The sequence below is a fragment of the Haliotis rufescens genome, unplaced genomic scaffold, assembly GCF_023055435.1.
Source record: "Haliotis rufescens isolate VD_foot unplaced genomic scaffold, xgHalRufe1.0.p SCAF_7, whole genome shotgun sequence".
NCBI classification, from domain to species: Eukaryota; Metazoa; Mollusca; class Gastropoda; order Lepetellida; family Haliotidae; genus Haliotis; species Haliotis rufescens.
This window is the reverse complement of record NW_025964361.1, coordinates 25,537,631-25,564,066: the sequence shown is the minus strand read 5'-3', so window position 1 is coordinate 25,564,066 and position 26,436 is coordinate 25,537,631. Positions and strand designations below refer to the sequence as shown.

Genomic DNA, 26,436 nt, shown 5'->3' with positions numbered 1-26,436 from the left:
TCACACAACAGCATCCACAGCCACACAACAGCCACACCAACAACCACACAACAAACAACTGTAGAACAACTTCACACATAAACAGAGCCCTACCACACAGAGCTGGAACAATGTTCCTGTGATTACACATTCTGGACACAGTGGTTCAAAAGGGAAGCATGTAAGGGAGACAACTCACGGCTCTCTTCCTGCTTGAGGTCACAGGCTCCACACAGGTTGCGTACCCAGGCTGTCATGTCTTCCTCAGAGTCTGCAGCTAAAAAGTAGGTGCGTTCCTTGCCGCGACAGAATGTCTTGATGGCCAGCAGGTAGTTGAACTGGTCGGAGTCCAGAGACTCGATGATCTGTTCACACTGGTCCAAGTCGATGGAGCCCTTCTTTTTGCTACAATGCTCATCGTTGAAGTAACTCAACTCATACTGGCCCGGCAAGCTACCTGATGGCTTGAACAGCACAAAGAACCGACGTTTCCATTTCTGAAACAGACAACGTTCAACTTAGTGTCAAGCATGCCAGACAAATCCGGAATGGCTGAACAGACTGCAACCACAATGTTCTCAGTTCAAGTCTTCATACAGCTGATAACTTGCTGGCATTGGTGACATGAGTTTTGTGAAACAATCAAAACTAGACGAAGTAGGCACAATTTATGGACAACAACTTCTTTAATTACTTTAAAGGCGATGTTTCGGTATAGATCCTTATAGTTATACTGTTGTCAAGCAAGACACAGTCCATCCATAAATTGTGTCTACTTTGTCATCTGCCAACTTCTAAGTAATGTCTATCAAACATTAAATCTAAACAAGATCACATCAAACAGTGCATATACTGCATCTTCCCATCTCACCCGGCTTCCCATCTCACTTTTTGTCTTCCCATCTCACCCTGTCTTCCATCTCACTCTGTCTTCCATCTCACTTTCTCTTCCCATCTCACCCTGTCTTCCATCTCACTCTCTCTTCCCATCTCACCCTGTCTTCCCATCTCACCCTGTCTTCCCATCTCACTTTCTGTCTTCCCATCTCACCCTGTCTTCTCATCTCACCCTGTCTTCCCATCTCACCCTGTCTTCCCATCTCACTTTCTGTCTTCCCATCTCACCCTGTCTTTCCATCTCACCCTGTCTTCCCATCTCACCCTGTCTTCCATCTCACTTTCTTTCTTCCCATCTCACTCTGTCTTCCATCTCACCCTGTCTTCCCATCTCACCCTGTCTTCCATCTCACTCTGTCTTCCCATCTCACTTTCTGTCTTCCCATCTCACCCTGTCTTCCCATCTCACTTTCTGTCTTCCCATCTCACCCTGTCTTTCCATCTCACCCTGTCTTTCCATCTCACCCTGTCTTCCCATCTCACTTTCTTTCTTCCATCTCACTTTCTTTCTTCCCATCTCACTCTGTCTTCCATCTCACCCTGTCTTCCCATCTCACCCTGTCTTCCATCTCACTCTGTCTTCCCATCTCACTTTCTGTCTTCCCATCTCACCCTGTCTTCCCATCTCACTTTCTTTCTTCCCATCTCACTCTGTCTTCCATCTCACCCTGTCTTCCCATCTCACCCTGTCTTCCATCTCACTTTCTGTCTTCCCATCTCACCCTGTCTTCCCATCTCACTCTGTCTTCCATCTCACCCTGTCTTCCCATCTCACCCTGTCTTTCCATCTCACTCTGTCTTCCCATTTCACTTTCTGTCTTTCCATCTCATCCTGTCTTCCCATCTCACCCTGTCTTCCCATCTCACTTTCTTTCTTCCCATCTCACTCTGTCTTCCATCTCACCCTGTCTTCCATCTCACTTTCTGTCTTCCCATCTCACCCTGTCTTCCCATCTCACCCTGTCTTCCATCTCACTTTCTTTCTTCCCATCTCACTCTGTCTTCCATGTCACCCTGTCTTCCAATCTCACCCTGTCTTCCATCTCACTCTGTCTTCCATCTCACCCTGTCTTCCCATCTCACTTTCTGTCTTCCCATCTCACTCTGTCTTCCCATCTCACTTTCTGTCTTCCCATCTCACTTTCTGTCTTCCCATCTCACCCTGTCTTCCATCTCACTTTTTGTCTTTCCATCTCACCCTGTCTTCCCATCTCACCCTGTCTTCCATCTCACTTTCTATCTTTCCATCTCACCCTGTCTTCCCATCTCACTTTCTGTCTTTCATCTCACTTTCTGTCTTTCCATCTCACCCTGTCTTCCCATCTCACCCTGTCTTTCATCTCACTTTCTGTCTTCCGAACTCACCTTGTCTTTCCATCTCACCCAGTCCTTCAAACTCACCTTCTGTCTTCCCATCTCATCCTTTCTTCCCATCTCAACCAATTTTCATACATCAAATCAAACCCTACACATCTAAACAATTTCAATCTTATCACAACATTCCAAATTTCTGTAACTGTCAATTTTGTTACAATAAGATTTACGTTTTACTTGTATCAAAGTCCATTGTCCATTACCCAACAGAAGGCATGACAAACTTCCTTGTAAGAACATAGATACTGCCTTCCAAACAACCGTACACACACACGACAAACAATACAAGCAAACATGAGAAATCCAAGGTTACAACATACTCTTCAAACAAAGGCAAGTGGAGCCCAGTCTGGTCAGAATATCACAGCCAATGTCACAACTCAAGTCACATAATCTATTGCCACATCGCAATAGCACAGTACCATCAAATCTAACCAATTAAAAAATGTTGACTTCCAAATCCTTAAACAGATTGTCCCCAGCCTGACAAAGTCTCACTAAATATAACACATTCCTCGGCTGAAATAACCCCCCCGAATGCTTCACTCATTATTTGACAGTCATCCACAACACACATCTTATGAGAAAAACTTGCAGCAGCATTCAATCGTCAAAAGCTTGTCGCAAAGTTACCACAAACAGTTTACCACCATCTTTTTAACAAAGAGTTTTTCGCGACAAACATAGTATTTGTTTTTGTGTATGTGGTGTGCTTGCCGCGACTTTAAGCAAGGTCAGGGCGATAGCGTATTGGAGCCTTTTCTTCTCTCCTGGAGAACGGACATGACTTTACACCCAACTTTGCGGACCTCGACGCCATGAACATCATGCACCAACACTTGGCTACTGCACTCACAGGCTCTTTGCTCTTCAAAACGTTTGCCTTTGTGACTCCCATATGATGATGAACTTTTTGAAGGGGAGAAAAAGAGTTTACACAACATGATTATACCCCCTGCAGTGAGTTTGAATAACATCATCACATGTAGTCTCTTTCAGTGTGGTCGCAGCAAACTATAACAGCCCTACATGCTGATTGTCAACCAGAGTATCAGTAAGGTTCTCTATCAGTAAGACTCACTACAGAAAACAACAAATAATTTATGTTCAAGATGAGGCTGTATATAGTATACCTAAATCTTTAAACTTTAAACTTCGGGCAATGATGAGGTTTCATCTGACCCTATCTTCCCATCTCACTTTGTCTTTCCATCTCACCCTGTTTTTCTATCTAAACCTGTCTTCCCATCTCACCCTGTCTTCTCATCTCATCCTATCTTCCCATCTCACTTTGTCTTCCCATTTCATTTTCTTTCTTTCCATCTCACTTTGTCTTCCCATCTCACCCTGTCTTCCCATCTCACCCTGTCTTCCCATCTCACTTTCTTTCTTCCCATCTCACTTTGTCTTCCCATCTCACCCTGTCTTTCCATCTCACCCTGTCTTCCCATCTCACTTTGTCTTCCCATCTCACCCTGTCTTCCCATCTCACTTTGTCTTCCCATCTCACCCTGTCTTCCCATCTCACCCTGTCTTCCCATCTCACTTTCTGTCTTCCCATCTCACCCTGTCTTCCCATCTCACCCTGTCTTCCCATCTCACTTTCTTTCTTCCCATCTCACTTTCTTTCTTCCCATCTCACTTTCTGTCTTTCCATCTCACCCTGTCTTCCCATCTCACCCTGTCTTCCCATCTCACTTTCTGTCTTTCCATCTCACCCTGTCTTTCCATCTCACTTTCTGTCTTTCCATCTCACCCTGTCTTCCCATCTCACTTTCTGTCTTCCCATCTCACTTTCTGTCTTTCCATCTCACCCTGTCTTGTCATCTCACCCTGTCTTCCCATCTCACTTTCTGTCTTTCCATCTCACCCTGTCTTCCCATCTCACTTTCTGTCTTCCCATCTCACTTTCTGTCTTTCCATCTCACCCTGTCTTCCCATCTCACTTTCTGTCTTTCCATCTCACCCTGTCTTTCAATCTCACTTTGTCTTCCCATCTCACCCTGTCTTCCCATCTCACCCTGTCTTCCCATCTCACTTTCTTTCTTCCCATCTCACCCTGTCTTCCCATCTCACCCTGTCTTTCCATCTCACTTTGTCTTCCCATCTAAACCTGTCTTCCCATCTCACTTTCTTTCTTCCCATCTCACCCTGTCTTCCCATCTCACCCTGTCTTCCATCTCACTTTGTCTTCCCATCTCACCCTGTCTTCCCATCTCACTTTCTGTCTTCCCATCTCACTTTCTGTCTTTCCATCTCACCCTGTCTTCTCATCTCACCCTGTCTTCCCATCTCACTTTCTGTCTTTCCATCTCACCCTGTCTTCCCATCTCACTTTCTGTCTTCCCATCTCACTTTCTGTCTTTCCATCTCACCCTGTCTTCCCATCTCACCCTGTCTTCCCATCTCACTTTCTGTCTTTCCATCTCACCCTGTCTTTCCATCTCACTTTCTGTCTTCCCATCTCACCCTGTCTTCCCATCTCACTTTCTGTCTTCCCATCTCACTTTCTGTCTCTCCATCTCACCCTGTCTTTCCATCTCACCCTGTCGTCCCATCTCATTTTCTTTCTTTCCATCTCATCCTATCTTCCCATCTCACTCGTCTTCCCATCTCACTTTCTGTCTTCCCATCTCACCCTGTCTTCCCATCTCACCCTGTCGTCCCATCTCATTTTCTTTCTTTCCATCTCATCCTATCTTCCCATCTCACTTTCTGTCTTCCCATCTCACTTTCTGTCTTCCAATCTCACTTTCTGTCTTCCCATCTCACCCTGTCTTCCCACTTTACTTTGTCGTCCCATCTCATTTTCTTTCTTTCCATCTCACCCTGTCTTCCCATCTCATTTCCGTCTTCCCATCTCTTTCTCTCTCTCACACACACCACTCGCACACATACACACACACAAAAGTGGTAGGTAGGTAGGTAGGCACGTTCACAAAGTAACAGGAAATACCCTCCCTTGCAAGTTGTACCGCCCAGAATACCGTACATACCATACCTGATACCTGCCCTACCTGAGATTACTCGTGTGGCATAACCACAATCTTCACCTGACAATCAACTGGATCCTTCAGGTTTATTGACACCGGAATTTAATAACCCCAGTATATATTTAAGTTTTAACATCATGGCTATGCCAGAGAGCCTTCTCTGCGAGTGTGTGAGCTGGTGAAGCTCCCCCTGGTCACTGAGGGTACATTGTTATTCTTCCCTAGATTCTGAAACACTGTTGTTACCATTAGCATCACAGCGCCACACCCTCCACCAGGAAACAATAGCACCGAAATATGGTTAATCTTTAGACTTCATAGCTTTCATAGCTCTGAATTTCCTAGAAACTCATACTTACAGTTATTCTCGATCTCAGGGAGTCAAGCATATGTACTTACACCGGATTCAGGAATTAAACATTCCTTCACTTTAAGAATTTTAGTTACGTCAAACAGCCTAGGATTCAAAATTGCTACCATCTGTTCCAGCCTAAACAACACATCCTCCTAGACCTCCTCCGACACAATGGAGGTGTTCTGTGGAACGATAAAGCTGTTCACATGCACCCATCCATCCACAAGCCAGCTGAGGAATGTCCACGGTCTTATGTAACAGTTCTCATGTTGATGTTGTAAGTAACATTGTCTCAGTTTTAAGAAATATTGCTACCAGACTCGTCCAAATAACCACTTCACATTTCAATAGCAACCCAAATAAAACAAACACCCTTCAACATGTGACCACACACGGAAAGTCACCCATTTACCTCCAAACTGTCCGAGGTAACACCTGACCTCACACACGTACCTTGCAACAGCTCTGACCTCGATATTGGTGAAAATATCCCAAACTGACAGAACCCACAATACACAATCAGCATATAAGTCACAATAAGCGCTTCACATTTCCACATAATCCTCATTCCCAAGCAGCGATGACCTATCTATTTCCTCACAACTATCCCAGGTATTTTCCCGACCACTTCCTTATACCTGGGCTGTGATCATCGCGAGATGGGTGGAAATGGCATCAGTCATGAGTAATACAACCCATCTTGCACTGGTGGCTATATCCCCCGTGCCACACTGTTTGAAATGGGACGCCATTTCCTCGCGCGGCTATAAGCAAGGCTTGTGAGGAGCAAGCACACCTGAGTGCCATCATTCTGGCAGGCCTTCCATGACAGGAACTGAGACACACGTTAATCATACTCCTCATGGGAGACGTATCAAACTGTTGCATGTCACCAGTGGAACAACATCTGGGTCCAGTGTTAGTGTTAAATTAGCATCTGCTTAATTACCATGTGATTACTGGATATTTATGCAAAGGATTTCTAATATCTACTAAAAACATGTCATGGACCAAACCATCCACTAAAAGGTTCGGTCCACTAGATCAGTTCACTTTTTCGGCCGATTTTTCATTGGGGGATTTTCATCTGAAATGTCCTCAGATTTTTTTTCAAATAGGTGATGATACAGAAAGTCCTATCAAAATGTCCCAGTGATGTTTGTGTCCAGAAACATCACGTACATTTCATTCATTTCTGATGAGTATGGAAAGGGTTTTGCGCTAATATTTACATCAATTTCAATGACATTTGAGTATAAGAGTCAATGGATCTTTATGTAACCATGGCAACACCTGGACCCCCTTTCATTCCAACTCTGACATGGGTAGTGATGATGATCCTACTTCAGGAGATCCTGCACTGAGACACGATTCAAGTATGTGAGTAACAAGGACATTGTCAGTGAGAGTGAGAGAATTAATGGGTCATCCTGCCAGCAATGGATTGTCACAGCAACATCTGTCAGTACTCCACCCATGACACACTAACCAGAGGTCAACAGTCGCAGAGAGGAGGCACAAGAAAATTACAAAAAGGAAACTACCTGTGCTTCACCATGTTTACATATCATATTGTCTCCATTACTTCACATACCACAGTCAGTCTTCTTACTTCACATACCACAGACACTGTCTCCAATACTTCACATACCACAGACACTGTCTCCAATACTTTACATACCAAAGTCACAGTCTTCTTACTTCACATACCGCAGGCACTGTCTCCAATACTTCACATACCACAGTCACAGTCTTCTTACTTCACATACCGCAGGCACTGTCTCCAATACTTCACATACCACAGTCACAGTCTTCTTACTTCACATACCGCAGGCACTGTCTCCAATACTTCACATACCACAGACACTGTCTCCAATACTTCACATACCACAGTCACAGTCTTCTTACTTCACATACCGCAGACACTGTCTCCAATACTTCACATACCACAGACACTGTCTCCAGTACTTCACATACCACAGACACAGTCTTTTTACTTCACATACCACAGACACTGTCTCCAATACTTCACATACCACAGTCACAGTCTTCTTACTTCACATACCACAGCAATGGCTCAATAATTCAGATACCACAGACACTGTCTCCAATACCTACATACCTTAGACACTGTCTCCAGTACTTCACATACCACAGTCACTGTCTCCAATACCTACATACCACAGACACTGTCTCCAATACTTCACATACCAGTCACTGTCTCCAGTACTTCACATACCACAGTCACTGTCTCCAATACCTACATACCACAGACACTGTCTCCAATACCTACATACCTTAGACACTGTCTCCAGTACTTCACATACCACAGTCAGTCTTCTTACTTCACATACCACAGACAATGTCTCCAATACTTCACATACCACAGACACAGTCTCCAATACTTCACATACCACAGTCAGTCTTCTTACTTCACATACCACAGACAATGTCTCCAATACTTCACATACCACAGTCACAGTCTCCAATACTTCACATACCACAGACACTGTCTCCAATACTTCACATACCACAGTCAGTCTTCTTACTTCACATACCACAGACAATGTCTCGAATACCTACATACCACAGTCACTGTCTCCAGTACTTCACATACCACAGTCACAGTCTTCTTACTTCACATACCACAGTCAGTCTCCAATACTTCACATACCACAGTCACAGTCTCCAATACTTCACATACCACAGACACTGTCTCCAGTACTTCACATACCACAGACACTGTCTCCAATACTTCACATACCACAGTCACAGTCTCCAATACTTCACATACCACAGACACTGTCTCCAGTACTTCACATACCAAAGTCACAGTCTTCTTACTTCACATACCGCAGGCACTGTCTCCAATACTTCACATACCACAGACTTCTTACTTCACATACCGCAGGCACTGTCTCCAATACTTCACATACCACAGACACAGTCTTCTTACTTCACACACCACAGTTTTCTATACTCCACAGACAGTGTCTCCTCTACTTCACAAACCACCAGACTGATCTCTATCTACATCAGAATCCCCCCACATCAGCGAGTAGGTGGCCAGGCATTTCCTCTGGGTACAAGTCACACATACTCCTTACATACAATCTCAAGCATGACTCACTTCCGTGTTCACCTAGTTCTAAAAACGATGTCATATGAAATGTCGTCTTTGTGTAGACAATCTGAGGCTTATCAATCTCCTTTTCCCCTACACTCTCATCTGACACGATTCTCTTATTAACCTAGTTCAGTTACGTCAGGTGGAGCTCACATTGGGGTATTGATTAATCATGTTATTGTTGGGGGCACTGGCATGACTTTCCATGTCAACTCTGTCACAAGATCTATCTGACGAAATAAAGCAGTCTGTTTGTTATGTAACATCCTTTATCAGATATGTATTGGTTCATATTTGTTTATAAGTACTGCTTACAGGCGCGAAGTGAGATTTGGAAATATGGACTAAATGGGTTACTGTTTTCATCCAGTCCTGACCAGTCACGATAACTTTCAAATCTCACACGAACAAACAGTTGTGAATATTTGAAAATGATATGTTTCCAAAGATTAACTTAAACTCTAGCTAATGGCTTAGTCACGATCATGTCAGGCAAGTAACAAGAATAGTGTACAAATCAATTCCATGTTAGTAGCGACAAAATTGTGAAAACAAAACAAGAAACATTAAAAAACATTCGTTTTTTCAGACTACCTGTTTTTTCCTTCTCTTTCGTTGTGTATCTTTGATGTACGCTTAAGGCAACCAGAATAAAGGAATTTATACAATCGTCGTTTCATATTATGCTTCAATCATTTTTCTTGACAATTTTGAAAAAGTTGAAAAAATATTATTTAAATACTGTGCACTTGCTTGATTGGAATTATATCTATAAAAAATCTTTTTGCTTGCATTTTAGTCAAAGTTTTTGTTTGATGGGCACATAGCTATTTACTTTTCCTCCTCACTCTTGTTGTTTTCCATTGTGCCTCAGAAACTATGTAATACAACCAAATGATTTGGTTTGAATATCTCTAACCAATCATGTAATTAGCATTAAGAACAGCCTTCAATATTTTTGCATTTGTGGAGTGAGCGAGTTTCATTCAACGCCAATTTGAACACTATTCCAGTTATATCACAGCGTGTCAGCCTAATGTTGGAGCCCAAAGTGATGCAGGTCTCAGACGTTTATCACTATGATGAAACCCACAAGCACAGGTGTGGTGCTGACAAACCTAGAGAAGAAATCAGGACAAACCAGGATTCGAACCCACAGTCATAGTGAATTACGGCGCCTTAGAGGACTTGGCCACCTTGGCCCCTTGCATTTATGGAGGTTAAACATAATAACTAGTGTGTAAAAAGCAGCAATAGAAACTGTTTTAGTCTATAAAGTCCTTATAATGATAACACATAGCAATATCCTTAAAAATGGCAAATTTCTACTAGTCCTAATGATACCTTAACTATTGGGCAGTTTGGCAAGGACTGTTGGACTAATGCCATTGTCTAACGCTGAAAAAATGTGTAAAACAAAAACAAATTGGAGTCGATTATCATAAATAGATATGTCAACAATAAAAACTTCACAGACTGCTTATTTAATCATTACCATACAAGAAAATATAGACAGACTTACGAAATCAGTGCCAGCGTTCAACCCATTAATGCAACACAAGCCCCGCCCATTTGGTCATCAACCTTTCAGTAGTCCACTGGTGGGCGTGGCCTTCACCCCCACCCCCCACCCACCCCCCGATTTGGGAGCATAAAAACACACCAAGTCGCTTGGTTACTCAATCAAATGCTATGGAATCACTTGCAATTTATTTATTCTTGAAATTCTCAACAAACGGGGACAACAAGAATCTCTTTTTAAAAGCAGTTAGCAAAGATTCTCTCAATTCAACATTTGATAATAATTTGATCTATTTCTTGCCAGCACACTTGCTGCGCATATGACCATGATGACAGAGTAGCAATAAACGTACACCATGTGTAGCCAGCATTGGCGGAGTCAAGGTGAGTGTACACAAAGTTGACAAACTAAATTGTCGCTGTCGCCGATGTTGACATTCATTACAGTCTGTATTTTGATGACTGTGGGAATGTATACATAAATGTTCCCGGGGGGGGGGGGGGGGGGGGGGGGGGGGGAGATCCAGCTTTGCAACACATAACATGGAAGACAACACTGTTGGTTTAAAACTGATATGCTTAGATTTTCCTGTCACTTTTCTGACATGACAATTTGCATTTGTATTTGTTGAACAAACAAGATAGGAACAAGATCAAAAACAAAACAAGTCGACCCTATATATCTGAACAATATCACACCATTATATAATTCTTGACCTATATGACCCCATGTTTCTGAACAATATGACCAGATATTTCTGGTATTTCTTGACCAATAGTAATGAAAAGTGATGATGATGATGATGACGACGACGAGGCTGGTAATGTATGACTGTAAAAAGTGTTTCTCTAATAGGTCCATAGTGTCATCAAATCTACGTCAGACCATGATTCATGATAACGATCACTGGATCGTCTGGTCCAGATGCAATTACTTACAAGAAGCCCCCATATGGCTGGATGATCGTGAAAGTGGAGCAAAACTTAAAACAAGCTGTGAACATAAACAAATTAAGTCTTATCAATCAGTGAAGAGTGAAAACAGTTTACAAACCAACGCTGCTGCATCCAACTGCCATCCAACACAACACTTATTACAGTAAGCTACAACAGTCCCTTTAACACTGTACTCTCAACCTGCACATACAGCTCTCCAAATATTAGTCCGTTTGTCCTGACTGTCATTCAGGCCGTGAACAAACTCATTACTCCGACACAACCTCGCCTTCATAACCAACACATGTAATCACTTTGATGCTAACATCCTTGACCAGCGGTCAGCTGCAAAGGCAAAGCACTGCAAGCACGACACTGGTCCAAACAATGAATGAACCTACAAAGGTTGTAATTGCCTTTGTAATGAGGCGTACATCTCAGTTGTTAGCTCTGACAAGCAGGTAGGCAAGTATGTGCTATATATACACATAGGAGAACACTTTCCCTTTGCTGCGACATGCATGACGGAGGATTGGTGGGTCAAATGATACGCAAATTGTTTATTCTTAAACGGGCGAGTGAGTGAGTGAGTGAGTGAGTGAGTGAGTGAGTGAGTGAGTGAGAGAGAGTGAGAGTGCTTTTTCAGCCATATCATGGAGAATACAAAGAAAAAGAGCTTTTTTGTTGTTGTGACAGGCATGATGGAGGATTGGTAGAATGTTTGTCAAATTGTTGATTCTTGAAAGGACGTTCTTACCTTCTAGCATGTTCTAGATACACAATTATTTAGTGAGTATGGTTTAACATAGCTTTTAGCAATATTCCAGCAATATCACGGCAGGGGACACCAGAATAAGGTTCGCACATTGTACCCATGTTGGGAATCGAACCCGGATCTTGGGCGAGACGAGTGAACGCTTTAATCACCAGGCTACCCAACCGCCCAAGGGTGAGGTGAGGTGAGGTGAGGTGAGGTGAGGTGAGGTGAGGTGAGGTGAGGTGAGGTATGGTGAGGTGAGACGTCGCAGATTATTGCACTTTTACAGCATCATGAATGCATGTATGAGTGTCGCTGCTCTACTACTAGTCTGGACTAATGACGGTTTTATAGTGCTAGCCCGTTGAGATACAATGCTGCAGTTTAACATGGATAACCTACTCAGACACAGTGTACGGACTCTGAACAAACCAATTCTTGTTTTATCCCCATAATGCCGAATGCTTGCCTGTCAGACACTCTATCCACTACACCATGGAAGCGGTCCCTAAAATGGATTTCACATTTTAACCATATTTAGAACTGAACCTGGGTCTTCTGTATGACAAACCTAAACTTTAAGCAAAACCTTTAAGATAAAGATCAGTTTCTTCTGTCCTTTTCAATACTGTGTTTTGGGGAATTGTGATTTGTTAAATTTTATGCCATAGAATTGCATGCATCTTAATCAGTAGGCACTCAACTGAATCTTTCAAACTACAATCTGTATACTTAAGGGGAGTGTTTATTTGATGGTCAAAACGAGTAGATCATCTACTCTTGACACCGTCAAGGTCAGTGAAGGTCAAATGAACAGCCATCCAGGGGAACACTCATTCCCATGGCAACTGTTACACTCCCACCCCCACAATACAAAAGCCCCAAAAGCAAAACAAATCCACTCTGTTAACTCTCCCTCAAATCTGATTATTCTGCAAACGATATGTTGTTTTCACTTGGTTTATTTTTTCCCACACTGACATTCAGTGACTGATGATTAGATATAAGTAAACAAACTCTAGCATCAGTTACACGATATTGTTTTATTGGTATGTACTTGAAAGATTCGCTATACAGTTTATAGTAATAAGTGAATATGTCAAACTTCAAATAATGCTCAGGATGTGAATGTTTTATCAAAATCTCAAGTGTTTCATCTTTATGGTTAAAATGATTACTTAACCATCAACCCACATCCTTGTTCATGCTTGTTTTCTAGAACTTTTGCAGGAGTAGATAAATACTGCGGACTACAACGTAATGTAAATATAGCTTACGTCATAACGTGACACTGCATATACAGGATCTGTGGGACGATCTGAACTGAACAAACTTGATGACGATTCCATTTAGAGTGACTTATTAGGTGGTGTGGAAACTCGAATCCAGTGAAACAGTTGATGTCATACTTGCTGAGATATTATTACATCTTGCACACTGGCAATGGTTATCAAATGTAATGTATTACTGTGACTGCATGTATTGTAGTTTTGATATCACAATCTTTCAAAGATTCTAATTAGGAAAACTATATAACTTTACAGCAACAATTGATAACAAGTTAATATGCTATTAAACATATTTTATAATAACACCACAGACACTTGAGACAAGGATATTTAAATACCAGTAATGGATTTACCTTACATAAAATTTGGAAAATAAATAAAACTTCATAAAAGTAAAAGTTGGATAACAAAGATCAAATTAATGTAATAGAGAAGAAATATAGCAATAGAGTGTCACCATTTTGAAACTTTAACTAACAAAAAAAATTCAGCTAACAGCTAGAAGGAAGGGGGCAACTATTTACCCTGTGCAACTCCTGTTCCGTATCAGTTGTTTATGCAACATTTCTCTTCAGCTATCTCGACACTTCCCTACCACACCTGCACAGTATCCAGTATGGAAAAATATTTCTAAATTAACTATTTAGTCACGTAGGTATGCATGAATTTCACGTATGCAACCCCTGGGTCTTGCAATCAGATGTAACAACTCGTTGGCTCACGGGCAGTGTGACTGTTGTTCGTGTGTCGTTTGTATAAACAAAACAAAGACATAACATCAAATGAGCGGAGTGTAAAGGGCCTTAGAACAAACACTTCCACTTGATAACGGTGTTGACATTCACAACCATCAAGTAATCATTCGACTCCACCCTAGCACAACATGATGTAAGCTGTACATTCCTAGTTATTGACATGACACGTTGAACACCTTACAGGGCACCTGTAACTCGTGATGACAAACAAATGTAAACAAATTCACAAATGTTTTGATGAGACTGATGTTGAATAGCTTCATTCAGCAATATGACAGCGGCCTGTAAACAATTGAGTCTGAACCAGATGTACCAGTGATTGATGTTACAATGAGTCCAGACACCCAATCAACCAGGTGGGTGAGTCCGGACACCCGATCAGCCAAGTAGGTGAGTTTGAACAACCAATCAGCCAAGTAGGTGAGTTTGAACAACCAATCAGCCAAGTAGGTGAGTTTGAAAACCCAATCAACCAAGTGGGTGAGCCTGAACACCCAATCAACCAAGTGGGTGAGTCCGGACACCTGATCAGCCAAGTGGGTGTGTCTGGACACCCGATCAGCCAAGTAGGTGAGTTTGAACAACCAATCAGCCAAGTAGGTGAGTTTGAAAACCCAATCAACCAAGTGGGTGAGCCTGAACACCCAATCAACCAAGTGGGTGAGTCCGGACACCCGATCAGCCAAGTGGGTGTGTCTGGACACCCGATCAGCCAAGAAGGTGAGTTTGAACAACCAATCAGCCAAGTAGGTGAGTTTGAACAACCAATCAGCCAAGTGGGTGAGCCTGAACACCCAATCAACCAAGTGGGTGAGTCCAGAAACCCGATCAGCCAAGTGGGTGTGTCTGGACACCCAATCAACCAAGTGGGTGAGCCCGAACACACAATCAACCAAGTGGATGAGCCTTGACACCCAATCAACCCAGTGGGTGTGTCTGGACACCCAATCAACCAAGTCAGTGAGCCCGAACACCCAATCAACCAAGTGGGAAAGCCTTGACACCCAATCAACCAAGTGGGTGTGTCTGGACACCCAAATGCTTAAGTCACCTTGTATGAAAGAATTAAATAAATTAGTGTATGTATGAGATTAGTACATTTATCCCGATACAACATGGTGGACATTTCCTTCTAGAATGTAAGGGCGCTCCGCCTATTACTGAGCATCTCCCACTGTGTCTTAATCTTACATCCCCCAAATCCTTATCTGTTATCGTCAGGGTTGCGACAAGGTTCCCTTAATTTACAAACTTAGTTTCTACCAATGAGGTCCAGGTAAGGCTGCAGGTCCCAAGCAACCTATGCTTGTCGTTAGAGACGACTAAATGGATTGAGGACCCGTGAGGATCCGGGGGTAGAATAGGTCTTCAGTAACCCATGCTTGCCGTAAAAGGTGACTATGCTTGTCGTAAGAGGCGACTCACGGGGTCGGGTGGTTGGGTGGTCTTGGTTGATGCATGTCATCGATCCCAATTGCGCTGATCGATGCTAAGGATATCAATCACTGGATTGTTGGGTCCAGACCGCCATTACATTGTTTGTTTCACATTGCATCCATAGCACCACGGTAGCAAAATATAATTCTAACAAAATATGGCTTCATCACCTAATCACAGAGTGAGTGAGTATGGTTTTACGCTGCTTTCAGCAATATTCCAGCAAAATCACGACGGGGGACACCAGAAATGGGCTTAACACATTGTACCCATGTGGGGAATCGAACCCAGGTCTTCGACGTGATGAGCGAACCTCAAGGCTACCCCACCACCCCCCCTAATGACAGAACTTTAGCCTGAAACCCGGCATGATGACCAACTGCCTTAACCACTAGACTACCCCGCTGCCGAATCCATCGAGTGAAGCAAGAAAGACATCACTTATTTCAGGATGTATTGCAAATGGCAATATATTTTAAGTGTCAAAGTACCACCTAACCTTTCCCCTTCCTCAGTAATAGGGTATCAACTAAGGCTCATTTTCCAATAATTCTGCTTGACCCTTGATGCTGTGATAATGACCCATAATGGCCACCTTGTCATTGTACAATCCACCAGAAAGTCACATTCATGAACATACTTAGTTAAGGTTTGTTTGAAAAAAGCATGGGCCTTTATCTTGTCAAAGGTTATGTGTTTGTTTTTTTAAGGCATGTATTTTTCTGTCACTGTTATTACATTTGAATTGCTGGAAATATTTCAAATACTTTTCACAGTTTAGCTTCAATTATCTTTTTTAAAAGCATGACCTTAGGAAGTCAAACTATTTCAGCCTGTTTAACCAAAACAATTTGGTAAATTTTCTAAATCACCTCTTTATTTCTATTGTGTTATATTTCGAATTCTGACTTGAAAAAAAACAAAACAAATTGGGCAACTGAATACAACATTGAAATCATTCTGTACAAGAGAGCTGCATTAACCACATTTCACAACTACGCACCTAGACTTTTCAAGCCCATATTTCAATTGACACTCACAAAAGTCAAACAAAACGAAGAAATAAGCGGATATGAAAACCCCGTACAGTAGACCCACCTGACAGTGAGAGAAGCTAAGCACACTCCTAGCGTGTCCTACAAATCTATATCATGTAGTGTAGCCACTAGATAAAGCGCTGACAAGGTGGCTATTGAGGTTGATAAGGTATCGGGGCCTGTGCTGGTTGGTGTGTGGGTGAGGGAGGGGCCCAGAACACACACTGGAGTGGTGGATATTGTTGTGTTTATCTTCAACACTCACCTACAGGTTGCGGTTGAGTAATACAAGGCTGGAACGTGCAGTCTCACTTGTCATTGCCACAATAGTGGAAATTGTTTAAGAAGTAGGGGTGCGCCAAGGTGGTGCTGTTCAATCGATGATTTGATAGTTTCAGATTCAAAAGGATTAATTATATTGTTTTTTAAAAGTAGCTGGAGTAATCTGGTGCTGTTTAATCGATGATTTGATAGTTTCAGATTCAAAGGAATCAATCATATCGTTTTTAAAAAGTAGCTAGGTTAAAAGTGGAAATTGTTTATGAGGTAGGTGCGCTAAGGTGGTGCTGTTCAATCGATGATTTGATAGTTTCAGATTCAAAAGGATCAATTATATTGTTTTTAAAAAGTAGCTCGATTAATCTGGTGCTGTTGAATTGATGATTTGATAGTTTCAGATTGAAAGGGATCAATCATTTCGTTTTAAAAAAGAAGCTGGGTTTATCTGGTGCTATTCAATCAATGATTTGATAGTTTCAGATTAATAGGGATCAATTATGAAATCTGTGATTGATTATTTTAGAACCGCATATATGTTCACATCAATGAATTTATGGAATAAAAGCATGGGTGGTATGCATAGGCAAATTTATCCCAGGGCCATTTCTGTGACAAAGAAAGACCCCAGTACACAATGTTTCTTTCAAAATCTGACTTAATCAAGATCTGGTGGTCACAACATGTGCCCTGTCTGTGTGTCATCTTACCTAATGCAGGGGACAATACTCATTATATCAACCACTGGTTTGGCTAGTCCAGCCAGTTGTGAACAGACATGATGATGCCAAAACAAATAACCCCAAGAAAGGGAGTCGAACCTTGAAACAACTTTCTTACCTACTGGGACCTGTGAATAGGTCTTCAGCAACCCATGCTTGCCGTAAAAAATGACTATGCTTGTCGGGAAAGGTGACTAACGGGATCGGGTGGTCAGGCCCGCTGACTTGGTTGATGCATGTCATCGATCCCAAATGCGTGGATCGATGCTCATGATATTAATCACTGGATTGTCTGGTCCAGACTCGATTATTTACAGAACGCCGTCATATAGCTGGAATATTGCTGAGTGCGGCGTTAAACAACAAACCAACCAACTTACCTACTGGCCTAAACACACTCAGGGTTTTAGTGTATATTTTGTTACTCTCATCAAAGGCGATTCTATGCTATCCCAGCAGTCACCGTCTTCCGCCAATGTCAATACAACTCAAGGTGAAACATTATCACACCAAAGTAACACAAAGAACAATGACTTACTGAACATCATGCACTTTCTCAAAAACTGTTCCTGAAATATTTTTTCATCCAAAGTGCATAAAAAGTTAGTTTGAACAACAGGATATGTCTGAAGGACTGAGACAACATGTTTGTGAAAGGGAATGGCCATGTCTTTACCCTGCAACGGTTAAACCCCCCAAATCCTGCAGCACTTTCTGTTGACATGTTATACTTGACAGAGTCTTGACAATTCCAAGGGGAAAAGGATTTTGAGTTTTAACAACTCAAGTATTTCCTTAATTAAGCAATAGAGACATGTGAAATTAGTAACCTTCGTCATTGTTGTATAGTCTTTCTCCTTACCTCAGTACTTAGAACTCGCCTAATTACTACCACAAGGTCATAACAATCTTTTCATTTCATTATGGATATAATACATTCTATTTTTCTGAATTTAACAAACAAATGTTGACTAAGAGTATTTTTTCAAATCTCAACTGAGATTTCTAGCATTCCACATCTTCTTTACGATCTATTTCTAGACCAGCTGCATAAGATCAACAGCATCGTACTCGTTGGGAAACGAACTATTTCGCACTGTCACATTATTTCTAAAATTATCTCACAATTGTTAATAAAGTTTTAAACTATCTTTCATGATTTTGCAAAACTTGTCATAAACAAAAACTAATTTCATATATCATTATATAAATATTAATTCATTGAAAAAACTATATGGGAAATTACAACTTCTTACTTAGTCTGCATGTCACAACCATAACGCTGAACTAAGCATGCTAAGTGTGTTTGTTGTTAACAGTAAATTCACAAACACATGAAGACCATAATATCCCAAAGCCCCAGATGTGGACATAATTACAATAATGACCACAACACCACAATGAGTAAATGAAGGTCACTGTAACACAGACACACTGTATTTCTGTAACAAGTCACATCTACATCTGGGAGTCGAATCGCCCCAAGTAGGAATGCATCAACAAGAGTTGGGGGTTGGGGGGGGAGTAAGTGGAGGGGGGTCTTGGAGAAATGTTACGTAAATGTTAATCTCACCTTATACCACTTGGAACGCGTGATTCTCGACCCAAAACACATTCAACTTGTATGGAAGATCCGGAAGGGAAGAGGTGGTTGACAAACACCCAAATGACACTGTAAAATTCCGCAACTTCTAATTTCACCGTGTCATTCCAAGTTGGGAATGATTGGCACGATACTCTGGCAATCTGTACCACAGCCTGCAGCTAGAACTAATGCCACAGGTGGAATCTTGTTTTACACATTTCAGGCCAAGGGCTAGATCCTCTAGTTATTCAGATGCCGCCTTCTCTACACCTCTACAACTGACAATGTGTGTGTGAACGTCAGCTGGACAGAGAAAAGCTATTAACAGGCTTGACTGTTTCTCTGCTTGAACAAACGCATGGTCTACACAAAAATATCACAGTATTTATACTCCCAACATGACATCACAGTTCAGCCAATCAGCTGCCACCAGACTGGGCTCCCGAGGAGCGGGCTTGCAGCTTGTGTTGCCCTGTTGTACAGCACTGCGTGGCACGGTGGAAACTGTTAGGTAGTGTTGAGCCCCACTACAGAGACATTAAGGGAAGGGTTTAAATATGACATTGTCAATCAGTGGGTCACTGGGCATCAATCCCTTTTTATCTTTCTTATCAGGGACCAAAAAATTAAAACAAGTAGGTCTTATTCATGTCATAAATAAAAGAAATTGGACAAAAAATCCTATTCCAAAATTCTAAAATGTTTATTTAAATTCTTTTCAAAAAAAGAAAGAAGGCAAACATCACATTGTACAATTTAACCTCCATTTTGTCTACTCTTGACATGTTTGTCATAAGAGGTGTTTAAAAGGTATCTCTGCCTTGGTTGATGTATTTTGTATCCCAATTGCATAGATCGATGCTCATGATGTCAATCACTGGATTGTTTGGTCCAGACTCGATTATCTAAAGACCACAGACAAATAGCCAGAACAATGCCTGGTGTGGCATTAAACAACAAACAAACAAACAGGGCCAATTAATGGAGCCTGAAGATGGCCACCATTCCAGTCACAGAAATCAAGGCTTTTAGCTTCAGTATTCAATAACAGGACATCCTGTATCTTGAAAATGGAACATTAGGGACCAATATCTTTAACTAATGTTCAACCCTACCCCCTCACGTCCATGCCCCACCCAACCTCAATCAATGCCAACCCAACTCTTGGTGTCAACCCCACCCCCTCACGTCCATGCCCCACCCAACCTCAATCAATGCCAACCCAACTCTTGGTGTCAACCCCACCCCCTCACGTCCATGCCCCACCCAACCTCAGTCCATGCCACACTATCTCATGCAATCAAGCCACCCCCCTCACGTCCACCCCCCCACCCAACCTCAGTCCATGCCAACCCAACTCTTGTTGTCAACCCCACCCCCCTCACGTCCATGCCCCACCCAACCACAGTCCATGCCAACCCAACTCTTGGTGTCAACCCCACCCCCCTCACGTCCATGCCCCACCCAACCTCAGTCCATGCCAACCCAACTCTTGGTGTCAACCCCACCCCCCTCACGTCCATGCCCCACCCAACCTCAATCAATGCCAACCCAACTCTTGGTGTCAACCCCACCCCCCTCACGTCCATGCCCCACCCAACCTCAGTCCATGCCACACTATCTCATGCAATCAAGCCACCCCCTCAGGTCCACCCCCCACCCAACCTCAGTCCATGCCAACCCAACTCTTGGTGTCAACCCCACCGCCTCACGTCCATGCCCCACCACTTCCTTGTGCCATCCTCACCTCTGACCAGCGTCACCAGCAGGTGCTACAGTTCACACATCAGTAACCATAACGACACATCATTGTCCAACTCTCTCCACCGTTCAGCCTTCACTGGAAAATCATCTTTGCATGGAACTTTATTCAAAACAACCCGCTCGTGCGTCCCGTCATTCCACATCTCATCAAACACGGCTTTATCAGAAAATGAATTATCATCTCTTTAATGATACAGCAAAAAGTTTGAATCAAAAGAGACAACTGAACTGATTCTATTTCCCCCTTAATGTTCCTCTAAGCAAGTGCAGTGAAATGATTACAGGAGAAAGACCTTTATTTCTGTATTGTGCCATGAACACTAGCCAAATGTTTGGGCCTTCGTGACATAAAACCATCACTGTTAGGTACAAACAAGTAGCTCTGTCAGTACATGTATAATAATCATTATCTTGCAATCAAATACATCAAAGTAAGAGTAGTATAACCCATAAACAAATACAGACACCTGCCATCATGTAATTGAAGAGCGGAAGGTCGGTGGTTTGATCCCCTGGCCACGGCATATCACAAAATGTTAAAAGATGGTACTTGTTGCTGCCCTGTCTGCCAATTGGCATAAATGGGATAGGACTGGAATCTCAGTTGTCTAGAACTATAAAAGCAGCATAAATCTAGACTAATATGGCCAGCGACTCACATGAATGCATTCACGTCACTATATAAATGCAACATGAAACCTCACCTCACCCTACTAGAGGTGCACGGTATTATCAGTATACAATAGTTTGAAATACTAATGAATACATATCACAATACGTTTGGAAACTACCTGTATATTGCGTTTTTCAAACTCATGCATATTTTCATTTTGTTGGCAAAATTTACATAAGTGACGGGTCGAATTGAAATTATGAACTTCAGAAATTAGAAACTAATTCCTGTGATTAAAATAGCGAAACTATTTGCGACTAGCCTCCTGTACAGAATGAAGTTGTCAAACTGTGCAGGGAAAGGCTACTCTGAGAATATTCCCTACCTTATCATTCAGATCTGGCTTGTTTCTCACCGGTTACTCTGAGAATATTCCCTACCTTATCATTCAGATCTGACTTGTTTCTCACCGGTTACTCTGAGAATATTCCCTACCTTATCCTACAGATCTGGCTTGTTTCTCACCAGCTACTCTGAGAATATTCCCTACCTTATCCTACAGATCTGGCTTGTTTCTCACCAGCTACTCTGAGAATATTCCCTACCTTATCCTACAGATCTGGCTTGTTTCTCACCAGATACTCTGAGAATATTCCCTACCTTATCATTCAGATCTGGCTTGTTTCTCACCACATACTCTGAGAATATTCCCTACCTTATCATTCAGATCTGACTTGTTTCTCACCAGCTACTCTGAGAATATTCCCTACCTTATCATTCAGATCTGACTTGTTTCTCACCAGCTACTCTGAGAATATTCCCTACCTTATCATTCAGATCTGACTTGTTTCTCACCAGATACTCTGAGAATATTCCCTACCTTATCATTCAGATCTGACTTGTTTCTCACCGGTTACTCTGAGAATATTCCCTACCTTATCATTCAGATCTGACTTGTTTCTCACCGGTTACTCTGAGAATATTCCCTACCTTATCATTCAGATCTGACTTGTTTCTCACCAGCTACTCTGAGAATATTTCCTATCTTATCATTCAGATCTGACTTGTTTCTCACCAGCTACTCTGAGAATATTCCCTACCTTATCCTACAGATCTGACTTATTTCTCACCGGCTACAGATCTGACTTGTTTTTCACTGGCTAAACTGAGAATATTCCCTACCTTATCATTCAGATCTGACTTGTTTCTCACCGGTTACTCTGAGAATATTCCCTACCTTATCATTCAGATCTGACTTATTTCTCACCGGCTACAGATCTGACTTGTTTTTCACTGGCTAAACTGAGAATATTCCCTACCTTATCCTACAGATCTGACTTTTTTCTCACTGGTAAACTGTGATAATATTCCCAACCTTACCTTACAGACCTGACTTGTTTCTCCCCGTCTACAAATCTGACTTGTTTCTCACCAGAGACTCCGAAAATATTGGATACCTTATCCTACAGATCTGACTTGTTTCTCACCGGTTACTCTGAGAATATTTCCTATCTTATCATTCGGATCTGACTTGTTTCTCACCAGCTACTCTGAGAATATTCCCTACCTTATCCTACAGATCTGACTTATTTCTCACCGGCTTCAGATCTGACTTGTTTTTCACTGGCTAAACTGAGAATATTCTCTACCTTATCCTACAGATCTGACTTTTTTCTCACTGGTAAACTGTGATAATATTCCCTACCTTACCTTACAGACCTGACTTGTTTCTCCCCGTCTACAAATCTGACTTGTTTCTCACCAGAGACTCCGAAAATATTCGCTACTTTATCCTACAGATCTGACTTGTTTCTCACCAGCTACTCTGAGAATATTCCCTATCTTATCCTACAGATTTGACTTGTTTTTCACCAGCTACTCTGAGAATATTCCCAACCTTTTCCTACAGATCTGACTTATTTCTCACCGGCTACAGATCTGACTTGTTTCTCACTGGCTAAACTGAGAATATTCCCTACCTTATCCTAAAGATCTGACTTGTTTCTCACCAGCTACTCTGAGAATATTCCCAACCTTTTCCTACAGACCTGACTTGTTTCTCCCCGTCTACAAATCTGACTTGTTTCTCACCAGCTACTCCGAAAATATTCGTTACCTTATCCTACAGATCTGACTTGTTTCTCACCAGCTACTCTGAGAATATTCCCAACCTTTTCCTACAGACCTGACTTGTTTCTCCCCGTCTACAAATCTGACTTGTTTCTCACCAGAGACTCCGAAAATATTCGCTACCTTATCCTACATATCTGACTTGTTTCTCACCAGCTACTCTGAGAATATTCCCTACCTTATCCTACAGATCTGACTTGTTTGTCACCAGCCCCTTTGAGAAAATACCAACAGTACTAGGTCAAACCTACAGTCAGTTCCCTCAGTCCGGTCTGGTCTGGTCCAGTTCAGTTCCCTACAGTGCTTGCGTCATCCCAATACCTCCTGCATGGAGGGTCAAGATGTGTCACTGCATTAAGTAGAGTCAACTCGTGACGCTTGTCTCATTACAGAGTCTGTGCACACACGACATGTCTTTATTGCCCAATCTCACAATGACCTTAACCTTGCACTGTTTCCAAGAAGGAAAGTTTTATAATTTGGAAAAGCAATGTAAACAAGTTCATTGTACGCTAAAAGTGTGAACCTGATGGATATCCTGTGTATGTATTGGGTGGTTTGAGCAAAATATTTCAAGACAGCAATTTTTCAGTTATATTTCATGTCACACCAGTGATGTCTCACATGGACAGGGTAGGATGACACACGTTCAGGCAAGTCACTGAGTGACCACCTGCTCCATGTAGGCGCCTTGAACAACAAGCATTGGTTGTAGGGTTGTAGCATGGGTTGTAGGGTTGTAGCATGGGTTTTAGTGTTGTAGCATGGGTTGTAGGGTTGTAGCATGGGTTGTAGGGTTGTAGCATGGGTTGTAGGGTTGTAGCATGGGTTGTAGGGTTGTAGCATGGGTTGTAGGGTTGTAGGGTTGTAGCATGGGTTGTAGCATGGGTTGTGGGGATGTAGCATGGGTTGTAGGGTTGTAGCATGGGTTGTAGCATGAGTTGTAGGGTTGTAGCATGGGTTTTAGTGTTGTAGCATGGGTTTTAGGGTTGTAGCATGGGTTGTAGGGTTGTAGCATGGGTTTTAGTGTTGTAGCATGGGTTGTAGGGTTGTAGCATGGGTTGTAGGGTTGTTGCATGGGTTTTAGTGTTGTAGCATGGGTTGTAGGGTTGTAGCATGGGTTTTAGTGTTGTAGCATGGGTTTTAGTGTTGTAGCATGGGTTTTAGGGTTGTAGCATGGGTTTTAGTGTTGTAGCATGGGTTTTAGGGTTGTAGCATGGGTTGTAGGGTTGTGGGGATGTAGCATGGGTTGTGGGGTTGTAGCATGGGTTGTAGGGTTGTAGCATGGGTTGTAGGGTTGTAGCATGGGTTTTAGTGTTGTAGCATGGGTTTTAGTGTTGTAGCATGGGTTGTAGGGTTGTGGGGATGTAGCATGGGTTGTGACGTTGTAGCATGGGTTGTAGGGTTGTAGGGTTGTTGGGTTGTAGCATGGGTTGTGGGGATGTAGCATGGGTTGTAGGGTTGTAGAGTTGTAGCATGGGTTGTAGGGTTGTGGGGTTGAAGCATGGGTTGTGGGGATGTAGCATGGGTTGTAGGGTTGTAGAGTTGTAGCATGGGTTGTAGGGTTGTGGGGTTGAAGCATGGGTTGTAGGGTTGTAGCATGGGTTGTAGGGTTGTGGGGTTGAAGCATGGGTTGTGGGGTTGTAGCATGGGTTGTAGCATGGGTTGTAGGGTTGTAGAGTTGAAGCATGGGTTGTGGGGTTGAAGCATGGGTTGTGGGGTTGAAGCATGGGTTGTGGGGTTGTAGCATGGGTTGTGGGGTTGTAGCATGGGTTGTAGGGTTGTAGCATGGGTTGTAGCATGGGTTTTAGTGTTGTAGCATGGGTTTTAGTGTTGTAGCATGGGTTGTAGGGTTGTGGGGATGTAGCATGGGTTGTGAGGTTGTAGCATGGGTTGTAGGGTTGTAGCATGGGTTGTAGGGTTGTAGGGTTGTTGGGTTGTAGCATGGGTTGTGGGGATGTAGCATGGGTTGTAGGGTTGTAGAGTTGTAGCATGGGTTGTAGGGTTGTGGGGTTGAAGCATGGGTTGTGGGGTTGAAGCATGGGTTGTAGGGTTGCAGCATGGGTTGTAGGGTTGTGGGGTTGAAGCATGGGTTGTGGGGTTGTAGCATGGGTTGTAGGGTTGTAGAGTTGTAGCATGGGTTGTAGGGTTGTGGGGTTGAAGCATGGGTTGTGGGGTTGAAGCATGGGTTGTAGGGTTGTAGCATGGGTTGTAGGGTTGTAGGGTTGAAGCATGGGTTGTGGGGTTATAGGGTTGTAGCATGGGTTGTAGGGTTGTAGCATGGGTTGTAGGGTTGTGGGGTTGAAGCATTGGTTGTGGGGTTGAAGCATGGGTTGTGGGGTTGTAGCATGGGTTTTAGGGTTGTAGCATGGGTTGTGGGGTTGTAGCATGGGTTGTAGGGTTGAAGCATGGGTTGTGGGATTGTAGCATGGGTTGTAGGGTTGTAGCATGGGTTTTAGGATTGTAGCATGGGTTGTAGGGTTGTAGCATGGGTTGTGGGGTTGAAGCATGGGTTGTGGGGTTGTAGCATGGGTTTTAGGGTTGTAGCATGGGTTGTGGGGTTGTAGCATGGGTTGTAGGGTTGAAGCAGGGTTGTGGGATTGTAGCATGGGTTGTAGGGTTGTAGCATGGGTTGTAGGATTGTAGCATGGGTTGTAGGGTTGTAGCATGGGATGTAGCATGGGTTTTAGGGTTGTAGCATGGGTTGTAGGGTTGAAGCATGGGTTGTGGGATTGTAGCATGGGTTGTAGGGTTGTAGCATGGGTTGTAGGGTTGTGGGGTTGTAGCATGGGTTGTGGGGTTGTAGCATGGGTTGTAGGGTTGTAGCATGGGTTGTAGGGTTGAAGCATGGGTTGTAGGGTTGTGAGGTTGTAGCATGGGTTGTGGGGT

General features: G+C 42.8%; 1 protein-coding gene across 6 annotated transcripts in view; it reads right to left on the bottom strand.

Annotated features, from left to right (window-relative positions):
* The window catches only part of LOC124137487 (GRB2-associated-binding protein 1-like), a 77,178-nt gene that overhangs the window by 13,502 nt on the left and 37,240 nt on the right, over positions 1–26,436 (bottom strand). For 2 of the 6 annotated variants that reach the window (XM_046503803.2, XM_046503805.2), the window contains exon 2: positions 179–476. In XM_046503803.2, coding sequence (XP_046359759.2) covers positions 179–476 — 298 coding nt within the window. The other 4 variants (XM_046503804.2, XM_046503806.2, XM_046503807.2 and 1 more) reach the window with 4 other exon arrangements.